The sequence below is a fragment of the Nerophis lumbriciformis genome, linkage group LG28, assembly GCF_033978685.3.
Source record: "Nerophis lumbriciformis linkage group LG28, RoL_Nlum_v2.1, whole genome shotgun sequence".
Lineage (NCBI taxonomy): Eukaryota > Metazoa > Chordata > Actinopteri > Syngnathiformes > Syngnathidae > Nerophis > Nerophis lumbriciformis.
The window spans coordinates 35,195,567-35,214,896 of record NC_084575.2 but is presented as its reverse complement, the minus strand read 5'-3'; the positions used below and the strand labels follow the sequence as shown (position 1 = coordinate 35,214,896).

The 19,330-nt window shown below is 39.2% G+C and overlaps 3 protein-coding genes across 10 annotated transcripts in view; all 3 read right to left on the bottom strand.

Annotated features, from left to right (window-relative positions):
• clcn4 (chloride channel, voltage-sensitive 4) overlaps positions 1-6,047 on the bottom strand; it is a 33,815-nt gene extending 27,768 nt beyond the window's left edge. For all 5 annotated transcript variants that reach the window (XR_009810271.2, XR_009810268.2, XR_009810269.2 and 2 more), the window contains exons 1-3: positions 5,849-6,047; positions 2,766-2,920; positions 2,594-2,693 (exon numbers count right to left, since the gene is read on the bottom strand). Coding sequence is in view for 1 of the 5 variants with exons in the window: in XM_061924129.1 (XP_061780113.1) it covers positions 2,594-2,693; positions 2,766-2,920; positions 5,849-5,864 (271 nt within the window). In the remaining 4 variants the exon portion in view is untranslated. The remainder of the gene's footprint in view (positions 1-2,593; positions 2,694-2,765; positions 2,921-5,848) is intronic.
• A 3,124-nt stretch (positions 6,048-9,171) lies between these two features.
• Positions 9,172-12,242, bottom strand: plaat1l (phospholipase A and acyltransferase 1-like). 2 transcript variants are annotated; one of them, XM_061924144.1, is made up of 5 exons: positions 12,124-12,242; positions 11,931-12,069; positions 9,647-9,735; positions 9,407-9,571; positions 9,172-9,323 (listed from the first exon to the last, which is right to left on the bottom strand). In XM_061924144.1, exons 1-5 carry the CDS (start codon positions 12,130-12,132, stop codon positions 9,258-9,260), a joined length of 468 nt encoding a protein of 155 aa, XP_061780128.1. In that variant the 5' UTR covers positions 12,133-12,242; the 3' UTR covers positions 9,172-9,257. The 2 variants fall into 2 exon arrangements, with proteins under 2 accessions (XP_061780128.1, XP_061780129.1); XM_061924145.1 differs by having other exon boundaries at positions 11,931-12,060; positions 12,124-12,229.
• Positions 12,243-12,501: 259 nt separating this feature from the next.
• The window catches only part of LOC133571091 (zinc finger protein 513-like), an 11,104-nt gene continuing 4,275 nt past the window's right edge, over positions 12,502-19,330 (bottom strand). For 2 of the 3 annotated variants that reach the window (XM_061924142.1, XM_061924143.1), the window contains exons 5-6: positions 16,134-16,324; positions 12,502-14,473 (exon numbers count right to left, since the gene is read on the bottom strand). In XM_061924142.1, coding sequence (XP_061780126.1) covers positions 13,925-14,473; positions 16,134-16,324 — 740 coding nt within the window. In that variant the 3' untranslated portion in view covers positions 12,502-13,924. The remainder of the gene's footprint in view (positions 14,474-16,133; positions 16,325-19,330) is intronic. The other variant, XR_009810272.1, reaches the window with a different exon arrangement.

The window sequence follows — 19,330 nt, the reverse complement described above, 5'->3', positions numbered from 1 at the left end:
TGGATGGTGAGATCGACAGGCGGATCGGTGCGGCGTCTTCAGTAATGCGGACGCTGTATCGATCCGTTGTGGTGAAGAAGGAGCTGAGCCGGAAGGCAAAGCTCTCAATTTACCGGTCGATCTACGTTCCCATCCTCACCTATGGTCATGAGCTTTGGGTTATGACCGAAAGGACAAGATCACGGGTACAAGCGGCCCAAATGAGTTTCCTCCGCCGGGTGGCGGGGCTCTCCCTTAGAGATAGGGTGAGAAGCTCTGTCATCTGGGGGGAGCTCAAAGTAAAGCCGCTGCTCCTCCACATGGAGAGGAGCCAGATGAGGTGGTTCGGGCATCTGGTCAGGATGCCACCCGAGCGCCTCCCTAGGGCGGTGTTTAGGGCACGTCCGACCGGTAGGAGGCCACGGGGAAGACCCAGGACACGTTGGGAAGACTATGTCTCCCGACTGGCCTGGGATCGCCTCGGGATCCCCCGGGAGGAGCTGGACGAAGTGGCTGGGGAGAGGAAAGTCTGGGCTTCCCTGCTTAGGCTGCTGCCCCCGCGACCCGACCTCGGATAAGCGGAAGAAGATGGATGGATGGATGGATGATTTAATAAATAAAGTGTTTGTATGTTGTCTATATCCAACATGATGTATTGTTCTAACTGATCTTTTTTGTAACACTGTTAATGAATGAAGTGTACTTTTCTAGTTATTTCCCCATATTTCTGCACAATAACTCAGATATGTAACACTAGTGAGCAGTAGAGAATATCAAGTGATTTTTGGTCTAGAACATGTTTTACTTGATTCATTATTGACGTGTTTCTTGCTACTTTATGTTGTATATTTTTTTACATGAGATTTCCAGTTTAATTTATCATCAATCATTATACCTAGAAATTTGGTTTCATTTATTCTTTCAATTTCTATTCCGTCTATTTGTATTTGTGTTGGACTTCCTCTTCTACTGTTACCAAATAGCATAATTTTACTTTTACTGAGATTTAGGGCTGCAGCTAACGATTATTTTTCTATCGATTAATCTATAGATTATTTTTTCGATTAATCGGTTAATCTATAGATTATTTTTTTCGATTAATCTATAGATTATTTTTCCTTTTACCGATTATTTTTTTTATTTAAAATGAAGAGGAAAAAAAAAAAGTAGGCCAGTTTTTTCAAAAGGCATGGCTTTTATTTACAAAAAAAAAAGTATGGCCACTCAGTCAACATTGACAACAACATGACAAAATATTCTGTAACAATGTAAACATTTAAAACTTTTAACATTTAACAAAATTAAAAGTAGCTTATTTGCTTTTTAATGTGCAAATATAAAAGTAAACATCCAGTGCAAATCTTAATATTCTGGAATAGTATAAGCATTTAAAAAGTAAAAGTATTGCTTATTTTGCTTTAAAATGTGCAAAAATAAAGATAAACATCCAATACAAAAAAGTGCAAAACGGAAATATTCTGTAACAAGTGTAAACATTTCAACAAAAGTAAAAGTATTGCTTATTTGCTAAAATGTGCAAAAATAAAGCTAAACATCCAATACAAAAAAGTGTACAGTGTAAACATTTCAACAAAAGTAAAAGTATTGTTTATTTTGCTTAATAACACAACAATGATAGTATGATTAAAGTGAAAGTTAATTGTTGGTTTGTACATAGTATATGTAACTGTTAATGTTGTAAAAGGTATTTGCACAACTAATTAACGTTAGCGTTTGTGACACGTCTTGTGCCGTGGGGTTCTTTCAGGACCGACAGACTGAACGCCAGACGGCTTTGCCAGGTTTACAATCTTTTAATTTTACACAAAGTCTTTTCTCTTCCAACTCTTTTCTCTTTCTTTCCTCGCTTTTCAGCTCCTCTTCCTCGCTCGCTCGTCGTCCCCTGTCTCTTGCGGCGTCGCTCCCGGCGCGCCCCGCCTCGCCGCTCGCTCGCCGCCGCCGCCTCTCCACAGCGTTAAAGAGGAGCGCGTCTTTGTAAACACTGAACAGGCACGCCAAACGCGCCTCTCAGAGCAAACGGTGCTTTAGTTTATGAATTTACAACGCAGATACAAATGACACATTCATGTTTTTGTGTAATAATGACAACGTATACGCACGCGGACGATTGACTTGTTGATGGTGATGGCAAGAACGCTGTCAGGGGTTTTCTTTTCAAATGTTCGTTCATAGCCGTTGTGCTGCTATATGATAGGCCATTTCCGCTCGACACAGTGTGCATACAACAACATTATTAGGCCGTTTATTGAAATACTCCCACACTTTTGACGACTTTTGGCGTGTTTTTTTCCCCTCGCTCGCATCGTCTACTTTGCGCTCCGCCATGACAGTAGTGTGACGTAAATATGCGACGCGCCGACGCACAAAAACGGCGTCGACGTATTTACGTAACCGATGACGTCGACTACGTCGACGCGTCGTTTCAGCCTTACTGAGATTCAGAGATAGTCTGTTTTTGTCAAACCATCTTTTTAATTTGTTCTTTTCTTCTGTTATTGTTTGTATAATAGATTAATAAGACTTGCGAATTTAAGGTGAATTAATTTGTTTGCGCACCCATAGTTTTTGGTATAGATCCCTCGTCGTGACCAACCTGAGAGGAGTCCAATAAGCAGCATCACAACCCATCCCGACCAGGCATCCAGCAGGCTCTTGATCAGCTCCCACATCGACTCTTTACTCTTGCTGGTGATCTGAGAGAAAAAAAGATGCGTGTGGTTTAGTCAGAAAGAAAATCACCAACAGTGAAAATATCTTCCAACAACCTTGCGATGGCGGTCGGTGTCTCGTGACTTCTCTCTCAGCCAGTCGATGGTATGAAAGTCTTCATATGTCGCCACGTCGGGAAAAGGTTCCTCCAGGAAGTCCATCAAGTTGCCAGCTCCATTCATCTCATCTGTGGGCGTGGCACTGCTCACACCTACACGTGGAATCCCACAATGTTATTTGTGGATATACCTGCACACTTCACAACATTTTTTTATGCATCTTTTGTCCAGTGAAAGTGACCTAAAGTAAACGTCATCCACATCAAAGTTACAGTAATTAGTCATTTTTATTTCCAAGTCATGACCATAAAAGGGACAAGCGGTAGAAAATGGATGGATGTTATAGACCAGTGTTTTTCAACCTTTTTTGAGCCAAGGCACATTTTCTGTGTCGAAAAAATGCGGAGGCACACCACCCGCAGAAATCATTAAAAAACAAAATCAGTTGACAGTAAAAAGTCTTAATTGTTGGATATGACTTTAAAGCATAACCAAGCATGCATCACTATAGCTCTTGTCTCAAAGTAGGTGTACTGTCACCAGCTGTCACATCACACCCTGACTTATTTGGAGGTTTTGCTGTGTTCCTGTGTGTAGTGTTTTACTTCTTGTCTTGCGCTCCTATTTTGGTGGCTTTTTCTCTTTTTTTTGCTATTTTCCTGTAGCAGTTGTCATGTCTTCCTTTGAGCGATATTTCCCGCATCTACTTTGTTTTGGCAATCAAGAATATTTCAGTTGATTTTATCCTTCTTTGTGGGGACATTGTTGATTGTCATGTCATGTTTGGATGTACAAACCCCGTTTCCATATGAGTTGGGAAATTGTGTTAGATGTAAATATAAACGGAATACAATGATTTGCAAATCCTTTTCAAGCCATATTCAATTGAATATGCTACAAAGACAACATATTTGATGTTCAAACTCATAAACATTTTTTTTTTTGCAAATAATCATTAACTTTAGAATTTGAGGCCAGCAACACGTGACAAATAAGTTGGGAAAGGTGGCAATAAATACTGATAAAGTTGAGAAATGCTCATCAAACACTTATTTGGAACATCCCACAGGTGTGCAGGCTAATTGGGAACAGGTGGGTGCCATGATTGGGTATAAAAGTAGATTCCATGAAATGCTCAGTCATTCACAAATAAGGATGGGGCGAGGGTCACCACTTTGTCAACAAATGCGTGAGCAAATTGTTGAACAGTTTAAGAAAAACCTTTCTCAAGCAGCTATTGCAAGGAATTTAGGGATTTCACCATCTACGGTCCGTAACATCATCAAAGGGTTCAGAGAATCTGGAGAAATCGCTGCACGTAAGCAGCTAAGCCTGTGACCTTTGATCCCTCAGGCTGTACTGCATCAACAAGCGACATCAGTGTGTGAAGGATATCACCACATGGGCTCAGGAACACTTCAGAAACCCAATGTCAGTAACTACATTTGGTCGCTACATCTGTAAGTGCAAGTTAAAACTCTCCTGTGCAAGGCGAAAACCATTTATCAACAACACCTAGAAACGCCGTCGGCTTTGCTGGGCCTGAGCTCATCTAAGATGGACTGATAGAAAGTGTAAAAGTGTTCTGTGGTCTGATGAGTCCACATTTCAAATTGTTCTTGGAAACTGTGGACGTCGTGTCCTCCGGACCAAAGAGGAAAAGAACCATCCGGATTGTTATAGGCGCAAAGTTGAAAAGCTAGCATGTGTGATGGTATGGGGGTGTATTAGTGTCCAAGGCATGGGTAACTTACACATCTGTGAAGGCGCCACTAATGCTGAAAGATACATACAGGTTTTGGAGCAACATATGTTGCCATCCAAGCAACGTTACCATGGACGCCCCTGCTTATTTCAGCAAGACAATGCCAAGCCACGTGTTACGTCAACGTGGCTTCATAGTAAAAGAGTACGAGTACTAGACTGGTCTGCCTGTAGTCCAGACCTGTCTCCCATTGAAAATGTGTGGCGCATTATGAAGCCAAAAATAGCACAACGGAGACCCCCGGACTGTTGAACAACTTAAGCTGTACATCAAGCAAGAATGGGAAAGAATTCCACCTGAGAAGCTTCAAAAATGTGTCTCTTCAGTTCCCAAACGTTTACTGAGTGTTGTTAAAAGGTAAGTCCATGTAACACAGTGGTGAACATGCCCTTTCCCAACTACTTTGGCACGTGTTGCAGCCATGAAGATGGAGATTTCAAGTTCCAACAGGACTTGGCGCCTGCACACAGCGCAAAATCTACCCGTGCCTGGTTTACGGACCATGGTATTTCTGTTCTAAATTGGCCCGCCAACTCCCCTGACCTTAGCCCCATAGAAAATCTGTGGGGTATTGTGAAAAGGAAGATGCAGAATGCCAGACCCAAAAACGCAGAAGAGTTGAAGGCCACTATCAGAGCAACCTGGGCTCTCATAACACCTGAGCAGTGCCAGAAACTCATCGACTCCATGCCACGCCGCATTAACGCAGTAATTGAGGCAAAAGGAGCTCCAACCAAGTATTGAGTATTGTACATGCTCATATTTTTCATTTTCATACTTATCAGTTGGCCAACATTTCTAAAAATCCCTTTTTTGTATTAGCCTTAAGTAATATTCTAATTTTGTGACACACGGAATTTTGGATTTTCATTTGTTGCCACTTCAAATCATCAAAATTAAATGAAATAAACATTTGAATGCATCAGTCTGTGTGCAATGAATAAATATAATGTACAAGTTACACCTTTTGAATGCAATTACTGAAATAAATCAAGTTTTTCAAAATATTCTAATTTACTGGCTTTTACCTGTATAATTACTGGTTTGCAAAAAATATTTTTAACACAAATAGGTGAAATGAGATCATCTCTCACGGCACAGTGGTTGAAAAACACTGTTATAGACAATGTAACAATATCAACAATGGCTTATCGATGCCAACCGCATTCTTTTTTAGTCCAATTTGTGTGAACAATACGAGTGATTTTAATTGAGAATTGTAAAGAAAACAAAACAAAAGGTTGCAAGAATGAATTGCAGCTGACTGCTAACGCTGCTAAGCTAGCTTGTTAGCATGCACGGCAATATCTTTTACCTTCACCCGCCTCCATTTTGGACTTCGTCCAACCGTTACGGCAATGTTAATTTTATAAATATACGAATATTTTAACGAACGTGAACAACCGCATCCATTTCAGGTGAACGGTGAGATAAGAAAAGACAGTTAGCAGCAGCGTCAAACATCCAGCCTGCTGAGCGTCAAGCAGCCGTCACCTACGGTAGTCTCGCGAGATCTGCCTCCCAAAGATCGTCTATTGCAGTTTGCGTCACAATGCAGTAAAAAAATGGGAGAAAAAAAGTGGTTTTTTTTTTGTTTTGTTTTTTAAACAACCAAAATCAAGGCACTTTCAACATCAAGGAAAGAAAACAAAAGCAAATACATATAGAGTATAATACTAAAAAATATGGAAGAAAAAGATAAAGATAAAAAGGGTTACCTAAATCCAGAGGTGGGTAGAGTAGCCAGAAATTGTACTCAAGTAAGAGTACTGTTACTTTAGAGATTTATTACTCAAGTAAAAGTAAGGAGTAGTCACCCAAATATATACTTGAGTAAAAGTAAAAAGTATGTTGTGAAAAAACTACTCAAGTACTGAGTAACTGATGAGTAACATACACACACATATCATATATATATATATATATATATATATATATATATATATATATATACATACACACACACACACACATATATATATATATATATATACACACATACATATATATATATACACACATATATATATATATATATATATATATATATATATATATATATATATATATATATACAAACATGTATATATATATATACATATATATATACATATATATATACACATATATATATACAGTATATAATTTATATTGATTTATTTTGCCGTTTTTGTTTACATGTTAAAGGTGTTTTAATGAATATACATGCATGTTTAACACATATAGATTCCTTTCTTTCATGAAGACAAGAATATAAGTTGGTGTATTACCTGATTCTGATGACTTGCATTGATTGTAATCAGACAGTAGTGATGACAAACGTCCACGTTTTCAAATGGAGGAGAAAAAAAGTTCCTCCTTTCTGTCTAATACCACATGAAAGTGGTTGGTTTTTGGCATCTTATTTGTCCAGCTTCCATATTCGTTTTTATACACTTTACAAGAAATACATTGGCGGCAAACTCCGTAGCTTGCTAGCTTGTTGGCGCTGGCTTTCGGAGACTCTTGTTTTGAAAGCGCAGGCGCGATGGAGTGGCACTTTTATTGTGAAGACAGGAACTGTGCAGTCAGTCTTTAGGCTTTTGACGGGATGTACGGTTGAAATAAAAAAGGATCTTTTTTCCTTCACACTTTTAATTGATTGATTGAAACTTTTATTAGTAGATTGCACAGTACAGTACATATTCCGTACAATTGACCACTAAATGGTAACACCCCAATAAGTTTTTCAACATGTTTAAGTCGGGTCATGTGACCGCCTGGCTCTGTTTGATTGGTCCAACGTCACCAGTGACTGCATCTGATTGGTGGAACGGAGTGAACGTCACCAGTGACTGTATTTGTTGAAACGCAGGCACTTTGAAGGTCTGTCTGACAGACCAAAACAAACAAAGCGTGCATTAACAGATGGATAAAAATTAGTAGCGAGTAGCGAGCTGAATGTAGATAAAAGTAGCGGAGTAAAAGTAGCGTTTCTTCTCTATAAATATACTCAAGTAAAAGTAAAAGTAAGTTGCATTAAAACTACTCTTAGAAGTACAATTTATCCCAAAAGTTATTCAAGTAGATGTAACGGAGTAAATGTAGCGCGTTACTACCCACCTCTGCCTAAATCACTTTAAATGTTTTTAACAAAGATATAAATCCAAGGGCTTTTGTACTCTTAATCATTCTCCAAAATTTTATTGATCATTGTAACCAATTAAGCCAATTAGAAAATGTAGGCCTTACTTTCTCATAAATCGACATTTATGTAGAACATTTTTTGCTTGCAGCATAATAATGTTGACAAATATTTCTATGTTACAGTCTTTTATAAAAATACCAAATGTGATCTCTTCTATAGTGAATGGGGACATCTGCTACCCTTCTTTCTCACCTAATCTCTCATCTCCTCCCAAAACACATGTACACTCACACACACACATGTACAGTATCACACACACACATGTACAGTATCACACACACACATGTACACTCTCACACACACACAAACACATGATTGACATCCTCTGCAGCTCCAGTGGTCATCAAAAATCAGGAAATCACCCAGGTATCCTCATATAAATATTTAGGGGTTCATATTGATAATCTTCTCTGCTGGAAGACACATATTGACAAACTGTGCAATAGACTGCAACAGAGGCTATATTTTTTGCGAAGATTAAGATTGTACGGCGTAAGCAGCCATATCATGATGATTTTCTACCGTGCCATTGTAGAGAGCATCATTAGATACGGGATCACCTCATGGTTTGGCAACCTAACCGTTAAGCTAAAAAGCAAACTGGCCGGCATGCATAAAACGGCAATGAAAATCGTAGGGAGGAAAGAATATGAGCCTATACAGAGCATCTATGAGCAGGCAGTTAGGAAAAAAGCTAAGAAAATGATTTCCAACTCACAACACCCACTCTTTCCTGAATATGGAACCCTGCCATCAGGGAGAAGACTCCGGGTCCCACTATGCAAATCTAACCGCCTTAAATTATCATTTGTTCCAGCCTCCGTTAAGCTGACCAACAATGTGCAATAGAATTTTAATACATAGGTTAGCACTTTTTTAGCACATAGCACTTTAGAACTAAGCACTTTAGCACACAGCACTTTATCCATGAGCTCTAGTGCAATGCACATTGGTACTTTATCTTTATCTCCATACTGTAGATTTTATGCCTACATCAAAGTGCCACCTATGTCTATCAAGCTCCATGTTCTGATGTTTAAATGTTAGTTGTATGGTTGTGGTTGTGTCTGTGCTTGTGTTTTTGTTCTGTTGTTTTTGGGTATGTTAAGAAAGCGATGATGCACTGTGCCCAAGACAAATTTCCCCGCGGGGACAATAAAGTTGAACCTTGACCTTGACTTGACACACATATAACAGCCATCAACCTCCATGTTAAATTTAAGTTTCAAAAAATCATTTGAAGGGTATATATTCCATTAATAATTTTAAAATTGTATTTCTTTAATTTTGGGAAGAATTGGGTATGTAATATATCTTGTCCTTATTTTCCTTTGCTCAACTTTTGTAAACTCCTTCAGGATAGGTAGGGGGAAAAAAGTACCAGAAAACAAATTCTATACATTATTGCATTGACATAAAACTTAAGACAATACCGGTAATACAAAAATAAATTTTTTCCAGTTTGTCTATTTTTAATTTATTTTTATAAAGATGTGGCAGGAGGGGAAAACAGTAAAAAACTGCAATTGATGCTCTTTCACAGCTTCTTCTTCTCAAAGAGCTTCTTCCACGCAGGCATTATGTGCTCATAGATTCTCTCAATCTGCAACGCACACAAATAGTATTTTCATTTTAGATTATGTTGAGCAGCCAAGAGGAGTCGGCGGAAGTACAGCAACGTCTAACCTGCTCGGACTTCTTGACTCCGTATCGGAAGAACGTTGCTTGGTGCTCGCTATTGTGGAACAGGATGTCAAAAGTCACTTCCTGTCCAATCATGTTGTCGATGGCCTGTTTCACCACATTGTGGAAATCTCTGGCTGGGACACAATCATCCAGCATGTTGTTGACCTACACAGCGCAATTATTTTCTCATTGCCTTTTTAAAAAAGGTACCTCGCACACAGAAATAACTTGTTGAATCACCTTGTAATTCCTTCCCAGCAGTTCTATCGGATCCAATTTGACCTCTGACCTGAGGGCCCTTCCAAAGAGCAGGAGCTTGGAGTCAGAATCTGGTAAAGATGTTAAACGGTCAGACAGACATGTACAGTCGTGCTCATGAGTTGACATACCCTGGGAGAATGTATGATTTCTTGGCCATTCTTCAGAGAATATGAATGATAACACAAAAACCTTTCTTCCACTCATGCTTAATGCTTGTGTGAAGCTATTTATTGGCAAACAACTGTGTTTACTCTTTTTAAATCAAAATGACAAAAGAAAGTACCCAAATGACCCTGATCAAAAGTTGACATACCCCAGTGACTTTGATCTGATAACATGCACAAAAGTTGACACAAACATGTTTGAATGGCTAATCAAGGTTCCAATCCTCACCTGTGACATGTTTGTTTGTAATTAATGTGTGTGTATAAAAGGTCAGTGAGTTTCTGGGCTTCTGACAGACCATTGCATCTTTCATCCAGTGCTGCACACATGTTGCTGGATTCTGAGTCATGGGGAAGGCAAAATAATTGTCAAAGAATCTGCGAGAAAAGGTAATTGAACTGCATAAAATAGGAAAGAGGTATACAAAGATATCCAAGGAATTGAGAATGCCAATCAGCAGTGTTCAAACGCTGATTAAGAAGTTGGAAAATGAGGGATTCAGGTAGACCAGCAAAGATTTCAGCCACAACTGCCAGGAAAATTGTTCGAGATGCAAAGAAAAAGCCACAAATAACTTCAGCTGAAATACAGGACTATCTGAAAAATTGTGGTGTGGCTGTTTCAAGATGCACAATAAGGAGGCGCTTGAAGAAAAATGGGCTGCATGGTCGAGTCGCCAGAAGAAAGCCATCACTCCAAATTACTTTGTTCCAGAAGTTTTGAGGCTTGTCTCTGTGCTGTTTGGCGTAATGTAAGCGGGATACTTTGTGACATTTGCGCAGAAATGGCTTTCTTCTGGCGACTCGACCACGCAGCCCATTTGTCTTCAAGTGCCTCCTTATTCTGCATCTTGAAACAGCCACACCACTAATTTTCAGAGATTCCTGTATTTCAGCTGAAGTTATATGTGGATTTTTCTTTGCATATCCAACAATTTTCCTGGCTGTTGAAAAAAATGTTTACCTTGAAAAGAGTTTTTTACCTTGAAAAAAAAATGTTTACCTTTAAAATCATTTTTTTACCCTCATTTTTTTTACCTTAAAAATCTTTTTTTTTTACCTTGAAAAAAAATGTTTACCTTGAAAAAAAAATGTTTACCTTGAAAATCAATTTTTACCTCAAATTTTTTTTTACCTTAAAAATCTTTTTTTTTTACCTTGAAATAAAAATGTTTACCTTGAAAAAAACATTTTTACCCTGAAAATCATTTTTTACCCTGAAAATCAACTTTTACCTTGAAAATCAACTTTCCCCTTGAAAAACATTTTTTACCTTAAAAATCATTTTTTTATCCGGAAAATCATTTTTTACCTTGAAAAAAATGTTTTACCTTGAAAATAATTTTTTACCCTGAAAATCAACTTTTACCTTGAAAATAATTTACCTTGAAAATCATTTTTTTTACCCGGAAAATCATTTTTTACCTTAAATAATTTTTTACCTTGAAAATAATTTTTTTACCTTGAAAATCATTTTTTTTACCCGGAAAATCATTTACCTTGAAAATCATTTTTTACCTCAAATTTTTTTTACCTTAAAAAAAATGTTTACCTTGAAAAAAACATTTTTACCCTGAAAATCAACTTTTACCTTGAAAATCAACTTTCCCCTTGAAAAACATTTTTTACCTTGAAAATCATTTTTTTACCCGGAAAATCATTTTTTACCTTGAAAAATTTTTTTTACCTTGAAAATAATTTTTTACCCTGAAAATCAACTTTTACCTTGAAAATAATTTTTTACATTGAAAATAATTTTTTTTACCCGGAAAATCATTTTTTACCTTAAATAATTTTTTTACCCGGAAAATCATTTTTTACCTTGAAAATCATTTTTTTTTACCTTGAAAATCATTTTTTTACCTTGAAAATAAATTTTTTTTACCCGGAAAATCATTTTTTACCTTGAAAATCAGTTGTTTGCCAATAAATAGCTTCACACAACCATTAAGCATGAGTGGAAGAAATATTTTTGTGTTATCATTCATATTCTCTGAAGAATGGCCAAGAAATCATTAATTCTCCCAGGGTATGTCAACTTATGAGCACGACTGTATAATCTTTGACCAATATGTCCAAAACAAAACAGACAAATAAACCTCGGGATGTCAGGTGAGCCACATACTGAACGCCATGCAGCTCGCCATAGTAGATGGCAAAGTGGGAGAAGTATTTGTTCCGGGGATACTCCACAATGTCTCCAGGGAATAGCTTGGGAGGTGAATGTCTCTGCAAAGACTGTGTGAACAGGTTACTGTGTGTTGTCAGCTGAAAAAAAGCAAAAATGCTTACCTGCCCCATGATTTCAGGTTTTGTGTGGCACCGTTCAGTCTGGTCTGATCTGTTCTAGGTTGAAGAGGTAATGTAAAGTTAAGTCAGTATCAGGGACTTCACCTTCGTCACGGTACAGCATGTTTGCGGTCACTTTGTTGTCTTCGCTCATCAGGTGCTAATGCTGCAATGTGGGTGTTTCGTATGGAACATTTATGGCTGAGTTGTCTGCAGGCCGCAAGCCAAGCATCTGTTTCCTGTCCAGAGAGACTAAAAGAGGAAGAAGTGACTTCAGTCAAGTATGAAGGTAGAGCAAACGGATAAGTCTGTCCAATAAATGCACACCCATACTACCTCAATGTAGTGTTATAGCAAAATAGCTTACAAGACACAAAGTCCAGTTTGGTATGAAGGTTTATTTATATTTGTGTATTCTTCTGTCTCCCATGAGAATGACACTTGTTTGTTGTGGGCAGACGTTTACATACATTGTATGCATTATTTGTATGGACAATATATTAATCAATGGCCCTCGAGGACTGATTTCAACCAATCTTTTTCCAGGGTGAAATGATCATTCAACATACATTTTCAATTATTTGGCTTGTATTAGTGATCATGATTTACTGCATTTGGTTGTGTTTTTTGACAGCACTTATTTTATCAGCGCGTTACTGAATTTCCAATTGTTGTGAGTTTTGTTGATAGAGTCAAGAGTCCAAAGAACTCAGTGAATAATTTTTAGATATACAGAAGCTGAATGTCTTTTGTAGCCAATTCTAGGCAACTGCAACCATCTTCAGTTCAAACAATTGTATGCAAATAAATTATACTCAGGAAGACCCAAACTGTCAAATTTGAATTACAGGGAAATTCATACTAGGATGTTAAGGAACAACCAAGTCACAAACCTGCCACAAATTGTAATCTGGAACACTAAAGCCAGTTTTACATAACCGCGATCAAGAAATAAACACCTTAAACTGGCAAACTTAAAAAATGTGACTGCAATGGTATTGTTGGAATAATTGTAAGTTATCACATTATGTTCCTGATAAGAAGATGAAGGCTGTCTTTCGAGGCCTAACAAGAGGAAGAAGGCTCGTGAAACACCACTGTGATTTCAACACGGGCAGATGGCAGGATCTGCTCAACTTCCAGAGGAACTCTCTTTGAACTATTTCACAAACTCTCTTCCAACTATTTGGTAACCGAGGTCAACGCTATTTACGACCCGCTGCCCTCTTGAAGTCGCTGTGGTCAGGAGACGGGAGGGGTTATCCATTGTCCTCCAACACCTGCCCCAGCTGGATCCAGGAAGAGCCCAAGCCCGAGAAATCCCACTTCTTGGTCTTCAAAGCGACCGAAAACAATGACTGTTTTACATACTCCCCATTCCTGCTGTGACATGTGTTGGTGCGTGAACATTGAACATCTGAATAAAGGAGGTGACGAAAACCTTCTTCGTCAGAGCGTGGTGCAGGACTGTACAGAGAGTGCAGTGGCCATGTCTCTCCTCAATATTGAGTCCAAATTGAATTCTGTCTCTGTTTGATTCCTTGCCTTTTGTCTTGTTTAATAGATGTCCTCAGTGTTTGAACGTGACAGGTATACATAAAAAATTAATGTGAATGCTGCAAAACACAAACAAGAAACAATTCATGAAAATACGCCAACATCTTTGCCACACTGATAAGCAATCCATTGATCTCACCTTTACAGTGTGTTGGTGGAAGGCACCTGAGTTTACCTGCTACCTGAGCAACACACACACACACACACACACACACACACACACACACACTTCCCTAGGTTCTTTGTCTTAGTTAAGGCTGTGTTCAGCCACCTTTTGGTCCCAGTGTCCATGTTTCCTCTGATGGCGTTTGTAATTGTCCAAATGTCCCGTGGTGTAGTCACACTCTCCGCACGCGTACGGCTTCTCGCCACTGTGTCGCAGCATGTGTCTTTTAAGGTTCATGCTCTGGTTGCAGGAGTAGCTGCAAATGTCACAGTGAAACGGCTTGGCGCCCGAGTGGATGCGCTCGTGGCGGCGCAGGTTGGCAAGGTTACCGCAGGCGTAGATGCAAGACGGACATTGGTACGGCTTCTCGCCCGTGTGTACGCGCATGTGCCGTTTGAGGTTGTCCAGGTGCGAGGAGGTGTAGGGGCAGTGTGGACAGGGGTGAGGTTTCTCGTCAGAGTGGGTGTGCGAATGACGGACCAAGTGATTGGGGTAACGGGACAGGAAGGGGCAGAGGGAGCAGCGGTAGAGCTTGTTGCCACGCCGTCGTGGCTCCCGAGGCGCAAGTGGGACATTGGGACGAGCCATACCATCTTTGATCAGCGAGTCCAAAGAGCAGCGACGACATACCTAAACACAACGATCAAGAAGGATTACAATTGCAATTGAAAGCGCCTGCTTCTGCAAGTACAGGTAAAAGCCAGTAAATTAGAATATTTTGAAAAACTTGATTTATTTCAGTAATTGCATTCAAAAGGTGTAACTTGTACATTATATTTATTCATTGCACACAGACTGATGCATTCAAATGTTTATTTCATTTAATTTTGATGATTTGAAGTGGCAACAAATGAAAATCCAAAATTCCGTGTGTCACAAAATTAGAATATTACTTAAGGCTAATACAAAAAAGGGATTTTTAGAAATGTTGGCCAACTGAAAAGTATGAAAATGAAAAATATGAGCATGTACAATACTCAATACTTGGTTGGAGCTCCTTTTGCCTCAATTACTGCGTTAATGCGGCGTGGCATGGAGTCGATGAGTTTCTGGCACTGCTCAGGTGTTATGAGAGCCCAGGTTGCTCTGATAGTGGCCTTCAACTCTTCTGCGTTTTTGGGTCTGGCATTCTGCATCTTCCTTTTCACAATACCCCACAGATTTTCTATGGGGCTAAGGTCAGGGGAGTTGGCGGACCAATTTAGAACAGAAATCCCATGGTCTGTAAACCAGGCACGGGTAGATTTTGCGCTGTGTGCAGGCGCCAAGTCCTGTTGGAACTTGAAATCTCCATCTCCATAGAGCAGGTCAGCAGCAGGAAGCATGAAGTGCTCTAAAACTTGCTGGTAGACGGCTGCGTTGACCCTGGATCTCAGGAAACCGACACCAGCAGATGACATGGCACCCCAAACCATCACTGATGGTGGAAACTTTACACTAGACTTCAGGCAACGTGGATCCTGTGCCTCTCCTGTCTTCCTCCAGACTCTGGGACCTCGATTTCCAAAGGAAATGCAAAATTTGCATGGTTGGGTGATGGTTTGGGGTGCCATGTCATCTGCTGGTGTCGGTCCACTCTGTTTCCTGAGATCCAGGGTCAACGCAGCCGTCTACCAGCAAGTTTTAGAGCACTTCATGCTTCCTGCTGCTGACCTGCTCTATGGAGATGGAGATTTCAAGTTCCAACAGGACTTGGCGCCTGCACACAGCGCAAAATCTACCCGTGCCTGGTTTACGGACCATGGTATTTCTGTTCTAAATTGGCCCGCCAACTCCCCTGACCTTAGCCCCATAGAAAATCTGTGGGGTATTGTGAAAAGGAAGATGCAGAATGCCAGACCCAAAAACGCAGAAGAGTTGAAGGCCACTATCAGAGCAACCTGGGCTCTCATAACACCTGAGCAGTGCCAGAAACTCATCGACTCCATGCCACGCCGCATTAACGCAGTAATTGAGGCAAAAGGAGCTCCAACCAAGTATTGAGTATTGTACATGCTCATATTTTTCATTTTCATACTTTTCAGTTGGCCAACATTTCTAAAAATCCCTTTTTTGTATTAGCCTTAAGTAATATTCTAATTTTGTGACACACGGAATTTTGGATTTTCATTTGTTGCCACTTCAAATCATCAAAATTAAATGAAATAAACATTTGAATGCATCAGTCTGTGTGCAATGAATAAATATAATGTACAAGTTACACCTTTTGAATGCAATTACTGAAATAAATCAAGTTTTTCAAAATATTCTAATTTACTGGCTTTTACCTGTATATCCTTTTTGAACACACCTGCCATTCGCCATCCTCGCCATCCTCCATGTTGACATCCTCCATGTCGGCCTCCTCCAGCGTGAGGCCGCACAGGCGGCAGCAGAGTGGGAAGAGCAGGACGGGCAGCAGGTTGGATGCGGAGGTCAGTCTGTCCTGCATCTGCAGGTAAGCCGAGTCCTGAGAGACTTGCAGTGTCAAATCCGACGCGACTGGGAATGGAAGGAAGACAAAATGAAGAAATTAACTTCTGACATCAAATTAAAACATTCACCCCTTTCTTTCTAATTTTTAAGAAGTTAAAGTAAGGGAGACACAATTTAAATTCAAGGCTGATTCAACAGTTACAGTCGTGCTCATAAGTTGACATACCCTGGGAGAATTGATGATTTCTTGGCCATTCTTCAGAGAATATGAATGATAACACAAAAACATTTCTTCCACTCATGCTTAATGCTCGTGTGAAGCTATTTATTGGCAAACAACTGTGTTTACTCTTTTTAAATCAAAACGACAAAAGAAAGTACCCAAATGACCCTGATCAAAAGTTGACATACCCCAGTGACTTTGATCTGATAACATGCACAAAAGTTGACACAAACAGGTTTGAATGGCTAATCAAGGTTCCAATCCTCACCTGTGACATGTTTGTTTGTAATTAATGTGTGTGTATAAAAGGTCAGTGAGTTTCTGGGCTTCTGACAGACCATTGCATCTTTCATCCAGTGCTGCACACATGTTTCTGGATTCTGAGTCATGGGGAAGGCAAAATAATTGTCAAAGGATCTGCGAGAAAAGGTCATTGAACTGCATAAAACAGGAAAGGGGTATAACAAGATATCCAAGGAATTGAAATGCCAATCAGCAGTGTTCAAACGCTGATTAAGAAGTGGAAAATGAGGGATTCAGGTAGACCAGCAAAGATTTCCGCCACAACTGCCAGGAAAATTGTTCGAGATGCAAAGAAAAATCCACAAATAACTTCAGCTGAAATACAGGACTCTCTGAAAGATTGTGGTGTGGCTGTTACAAGATGCACAATAAGGAGGCACTTGAAGAGAAATGGGCTGCATGGTCGAGTCGCCAGAAGAAAGCCATTTCTGCGCAAATGTCACAAAGTATCCCGCTTACATTACGCCAAACAGCACAGAGACAAGCCTCAAAACTTCTGGAACAAAGTAATTTGGAGTGATGGCTTTCTTCTGGCGACTCGACCATGCAGCCCATTTTTCTTCAAGTGCCTCCTTATTGTGCATCTTGAAAACAGCCAAACCACAATTTTTCAGATAGTCCTGTATTTCAGCTGAAGTTATTTGTGGATTTTTCTTTGCATCTCGAACAATTTTCCTGGCAGTTGTGGCTGAAATCTTTGCTGGTCTACCTGAATCCCTCATTTTCCACTTCTTAATCAGCGTTTGAACACTGCTGTTTGGCATTCTCAATTCCTTGGATATCTTTTTATACCTCTTTCCTGTTTTATGCAGTTCAATTACCTTTTCTCACAGATCCTTTGACAATTCCATACCTGCCAACTTTTGAAATCAGAAAAACCTAGTAGCCAGGGTCCAGCGGCCGCAGGTCCCGGTAGGTCCAGGACAAAGTCCTGGTGGGGGGTTCAGGCTTCGCCCCCCGACGCAAAATGATTGATTGCATTCAGACAGGTTAAAATGTTGCTAAAACCATCACTTTTCTATCAGTCACAGTGACTTTTCAAAACAAAAATATTACAGCAAAAATCATATGGGTTGATTGACATGTTTATTCTGTAAGCTAACTTCAATAGTTTGAAATTATTTTGACAGTTAATGCCAGTTATCCTGTCAACCTTTCACAAGACTTCAATTTGTTAATTGAAAGTATAAACACTTTTTACAGTAAACAAATGGTAAAACAGTACTAAACAATTCCATTAAAAAAAAAATTGGTGTCATTATTAACTTTCTGTCCAAGCTTGTATAATCTACTGCCTTGTTCAATTGTATAAAATATTCTGTGCCTAAAATTCACATTTCTATCACAATTATCATACTGTAAACATGGTAAACTAACTTCATTAAAATTAATAGTCCTGTCAATAGCATGGAATTACAATTCAAATGTAGTTTTTTTTGTAAGCCTTTCAAAAGAAATCAAAATATGAAAAATTAATGAAAATTAATTTAAGCCATCAGACACTTGAAAAGTGGCACATCACATCTCTAATGTAATCATTTGAACTTTTCAACAGAAATAGCACTGCAAAAATATTAAGGACATACTTCTGTATTTTGGTAGTTATGCTGTCAACATTTAACAAGATTTCTTCAACTTGGACTTGAAAGCATAAATAGTATAAACACTTTTAACAGTATAACAGTACTAAACAATTCCAATAGATAACATTGGTGTCATTACCTTTTTGTGGCTAAAATCCGAAAAACGTTGAAAGTTTTCCACTTGTATCGCTAGCAACGGCATTAGACTTGTGTTTTTTTGTCCCAACGTGGTCTTTTACATCGCTAATTCCTCCGTGTCCGATCGAAAAATCTTGTCTGCACAAGGTGCAATTCGCGTAGTTTTCACCCTTTTTGGAACGGATAATTATTCCCGGATAGGCTTTTGAATATTCTTCACGGAATGACTGCAGTTTTCTTTTCGGTTTAAGACTCGTATGCGATTTTTCTCCGGCTGATTCCATGATCGTTCGCTCGTTTGGAAACAATGGCCTCGCGCATGGCATTCGGAATGGCTCGATAGGAAGTTACGGGAAGCAGTGTCGATTGTCATTGTTGTTACGCGATTTCGTGAATAAAACTTAAAAAAAAGATGTTTTTTTAATTAATGAAAAACCGTATTTTTTATCACTGCAACCGTAACCCGGAATAGGTTGATGAAAACCGTACTAATTACGGGAAAACCGGAGTAGTTGGCAGGTCTGCAATTCTTTTGCCTTCCCCATGACTCAGAATCCAGAAACATGTGTGCAGCACTGGATGAAAGATGCAATGGTCTGTCAGAAGCCCAGAAACTCACTGACCTTTTATACACACACATTAATTACAAACAAACATGTCACAGGTGAGGATTGGAACCTTGATTAGCCATTCAAACCTGTTTGTGTCAACTTTTGTGCATATTATCAGATCAAAGTCACTGGGGTATGTCAACTTTTGATCAGGGTCATTTGGGTACTTTCTTTTGTCATTTTGATTTAAAAAGAGTAAACACAGTTGTTTGCC

Excerpts from the sequence above, each read along its gene's own strand:
- plaat1l (XM_061924144.1), bottom strand. Across the intron at positions 9,736-11,930 it reads GGCTCACCTGACATCCCGAG|ATTCTGACTCCAAGCTCCTG; the intron begins GTTTATTTGTCT and ends CATCTTTACCAG. Across the intron at positions 9,572-9,646 it reads TGCTGGGAAGGAATTACAAG|GTCAACAACATGCTGGATGA; the intron begins GTGATTCAACAA and ends TGCGCTGTGTAG.